General features: G+C 41.1%; 1 protein-coding gene across 1 annotated transcript; it reads left to right on the top strand.

Moving 5' to 3' along the window:
* The first annotated feature begins 1,267 nt into the window (after positions 1-1,267).
* Positions 1,268-4,105, top strand: LOC118335670 (oxysterol-binding protein-related protein 10-like). The gene is made up of 3 exons (XM_035672095.1): positions 1,268-1,599; positions 3,517-3,695; positions 4,083-4,105. Exons 1-3 carry the CDS (start codon positions 1,409-1,411, stop codon positions 4,103-4,105), a joined length of 393 nt encoding a protein of 130 aa, XP_035527988.1. The 5' UTR covers positions 1,268-1,408.
* The last annotated feature ends 29 nt before the right edge of the window (positions 4,106-4,134 follow it).

Here is a 4,134-nt window from a genome sequence, read left to right on the forward strand (position 1 = left end):
AGAGAGCCTCCTAAATGTTACACATGTTCAAATCTTTCATTGATTCCCACCACATACCACCAGAGGCAGCTCGCGTGCCACCACCAGAGAACCAGTGATGGTTGTCACAAGTGCACAATACGTACTTGACAGAGAGTAAGGTCACTCCACTCCTACCTGACACTGTACGCTTCCATTGCACAATGAAAGGGAATCTAAGGATTCCGTTCCTCAGGGACTCTGACAGTAAAAAGCATGCAGACCAACCCCGCTTCCCCTACAGCTCACCAGTTTCCGGAGCCGACTATGCACACTTTGAGTGGAGAGGCCATCGCTGCGGCTTCCTGCGTCCAGCTGTTCTCTGCACAAACACCCGGCAAACTCTGGAGACGACCTGCTGCAGGGACTCTTCCACCGCCCGAGCTGCACAATGCGCGTCTTCTTCTGATGACGTCGCAAAATGTGTCGCACACAAGGCTGTCGGCAGTTGTAGTTTTCATTCAGGCCTTTGTTAACGTAAAAGGCAGCCTCTAGGTTATATAATACTGTGTCACTTGATGAATAATGGATGACATTTCTAAGATATAATGCTTACACACATGCAGTAGAGATTGTGTTTGTCATAATAATATAATATACAATAAGAACAGTAATTTCTAATTACTTACAGTTGTCTGTCCATTTCTGTTGTTAAGCTATGCAGAATGCCTATTTATTCATGACATTAACATGGATTGAAAATAATCATAATAATTAGACCATACATGTTGAAAATGAAATGGGACTATCCATGCATATTTTAAATCTGCAGTAGGTCATTTTAATAAAAAAATAACGTTCTCTCATATTTACTGAAACTTTCCCTGATATGCCTAAAGGCATTTCCACAAATCCGCTGGGCCCAAACGAAAACAGCCAATCAGATGCGAGAAACATGGGTTATTCGATTATCTGTCTCGTGAACTACTGTCAGCATATAGTGAACGTTTCACCAAATATGACTGTTGCTATGATGTTTCTGTAACGTTATTGGAATAACATAAGTACAATTATGCTCGAACTGTGAGGTTCTCTAAGGTTTACTGCATAATTGATTCTCTGAGGCCGGCTGTAGGGGGAGTATCCCGGGCTTGGGGGGGAGTGACCAACCCGGGATTTCCAAAAATAAAAAAAGGCAACGACGTCAGAGAAAGAGAGAGAGAAAGAGAGAGAGCGCGCACCGCGGTAAAGTGGTCGGAATATCCCTCCAGTGTGTCAACAGAGTCGGAGCAGGCAGTAGTGAAGTCTCCTGTATCTCACTCTCTCATCACTGCATCACTTTGCCAAAACCCTGTATTAAAGATCTCCTTTCGGGCGCTCGTGCTCTTGTTTTCCTCTGAAAAGCACTCTTATCTCAGAGTGGTAACGAATCAAGAGCAGCAGTAGCAGCATGAACCGGTCCGCGCGTCAGGAGAGCCGGCAGCCGCACAGCCTGGCTGCAACGGAACGCGGGGTGGGGGCCGGGACCACGGACAGCGGCGCAGGGTCGGGCCCCTCGCACTACAAAACAACCCGTAGCAAGCGACACCTGGAGGGGGTCCTGAAGAAATACACCAACCTGCTCCAGAGCTGGCAGAGCAGGTAGGTCGCTATACTGACACATTAATCTATATTACATGGCACATTGTTTTATCTTTGTATGGGGAATTAGAGGTGTTGACGCTGTAGTTCATGTTGATTTAATCTTATTCTTATAGGATATTGGATCTGAGCAGTTTAAGAGAATAACATACCTAATATTACATGTTTCACTAAACGTAGAATTCTGAAATCTTTAAAAATGTTTTTTATATTATCAGTAATTGTTTCTATTTTTCACAATTTATTTGACTCCCTAACCCAAACTGTCCAACACAAAAGACTAAACCTTTTTATTTTTGGCCTAAATATATTGAGTTAACCCCCACCCACCCCTCAGTCTCTCTATGTTGTTGTCAATATCTTATTTGACAATTAATATTTGAAGGTCAACCAACTTGAGGAAACACCCCTCAGAATCTGTAGGACAGGTCTGTAAACCATCACATAACCTTTCCACTCATTCATCTAAATGTGCCTTCCTCCTCAGTGAGAGATACGGGTGTGGAAGTCCCAGAAACAAAGAATGAGTCATACAGGATCAGGAAAGCCCTGCACTCCTCTTCTGCATCTCAATACTCCCTCCCCCTCTTCACTCTCTCTTACCCTCTCCCTACCTCTCCCTCTCTGTCCCAGTGGATCAATAGGAAAAGCATCCAAATGTGTAATGAGTTCCATGATCACACTTTGACCGTGTGGTGTACTTAACTTCCTCACAAACACACACCCACACACACACTGATGTACTTGACTCAGTGCACTCAGAAACATAAATGAAGTAGAGTTTGAGTGTGTGCGCGTCAGCAGGTTGCAGCTAATTGGGGATGGGCACTCCACTGGGCAAAGATAGGGTGCCATGATGTTTTAATGATTCCTTTGTTTGCCTGGCCATCCCCTGACCCTTAGGTCATACCATCCCTATAGAACAGATAGATAGAGTCCCTCCTGCAGGACTGGGGGCTGTCCTTTAGTATGAGCTGCAACAAACCCCTGCTGCCATCAGTGGTAGGGCTAGGGGTTATGGTCTAAGGGAGTGAGGGGACGTTTTGAGGATAATATCTGCTTGGTCTGCTCAGAACACCAAATAGGTGTAGGGATATTGAAATGTTATTTCAGTTTTGCTCCTATAACAGTGGAGCAAACTTCAGAACCTTTCAACTATCTTCTTTCCTGTAGTTAGATTTAAGTTAAGTGAAATAGTAAATGGTAAATGGACCTGTACTTGTATAGCGCCTTTCTAGTCTTCTAGTCACATCTTAAGTTAGCTAGCTAATGTAAGCAAAACACTAGCTAACTTTTAGCAAATTATCAAAATAAACAGTTTTGCCTTATAAAAATACCATATGAATGCTGTAAAAAATGTTTTTGCCATGAGATATGACAGAGGTGTTCTGTAAAATAAAAAAAGACTTTATTCCATATGAATTCCTTCAAAATTCTGTATAAATAAAGATTTTGCTGTGAGATGGGACAGTGTTTTACTGTCATAGAAACGGTATTTAACCTATTAAGAGTTTACAGTCTTTTACTGTCATGGTTTGACAGTTTTCACAGGAGTACGGTCTAGACCTGCTCTATTTGAGAAGTGTCCGGAGATAACCTTTGTTATAATTTGGTGTTATACAAATAAAATTGAACTGAATTACATCTGAAAGCTAATGCTTAATGGACCTGTACTTATATAGCGCCTTTCATACATTCACACACAAAAGTAGAATTGTATTCTCACTGATCATTAAGGCTAGCTATTTTTTTATATTGGATAACTTGTATTTTGATGTTAGAAAACACTGAGAAAAAGATGTCTTCCCAATCACAGACCAGTAAGTTAAGGTTTCTATAGGCTATGTAACTTTCAGACAAGCATTGTTGATAATGACAACTGTCTCCTTATTTCTCTGTCACTTCTCTCACCTGTAGATACTTTGTACTGGACCCAGAGGTTGGTCAGCTCCAGTATTATTTGAATGAACTCAGTAAAAGCCAACGACCTCCCCGAGGGTCTCTTCCTCTCCTTGGGGCAATGGTGGTTTCGAGTGATGAGTTTCCCTACATGTTTACAGTTCAGTCCACTACTGGGGATTCTTACAAACTTAGAGGTAAGAGAATGTAAAATATTATTTTTGGTAGAAAAATGCTTATATAAAGAGGTACAATACAGTGTTTCACTATCAGTGTAAACAACAACTTTGTAACTGAAACACACAGTGCATCATTTCAAATGTTTAGATTCCATTACTATATTAATGGAAACATTTTTTCAAAACATCATGCAATAACACTAAGAACTGAACTGCATTTTTCTGATTGATTTGTACTAACTAACTACTTTGTGTAATAAATGAGAAAGTTTACAGCAGTTAATGATTGCATTTAAAACAAAGACAACAAACAACAAAGACAACTGCTATGAATGTGTTGAATTTAGAAAGGTTATAACTTGCATCTTTTGGACTATCGGAATTCTTTATGTAAATTTGTGTCAGGCTTTGTGTCAGGCTTTGTGTGAAGATCGGACCACCATGAGCAAGCACTTGG

Source organism: Morone saxatilis, unplaced genomic scaffold (assembly GCF_004916995.1).
Source record: "Morone saxatilis isolate NCDOM2014 unplaced genomic scaffold, NCSU_SB_2.0 Contig24, whole genome shotgun sequence".
Taxonomy (NCBI): domain Eukaryota; kingdom Metazoa; phylum Chordata; class Actinopteri; family Moronidae; genus Morone; species Morone saxatilis.

Coding starts and splice junctions, on each gene's coding strand:
- LOC118335670 (XM_035672095.1), top strand. CDS start 1,409: ATGAACCGGTCCGCGCGTCAGGAGAGCCGGCAGCCGCACAGCCTGGCT. Junction 1,600..3,516: donor CTCCAGAGCTGGCAGAGCAG/GTAGGTCGCTAT, acceptor TCTCACCTGTAG/ATACTTTGTACTGGACCCAG. Junction 3,696..4,082: donor GGATTCTTACAAACTTAGAG/GTAAGAGAATGT, acceptor AATTTGTGTCAG/GCTTTGTGTCAGGCTTTGTG.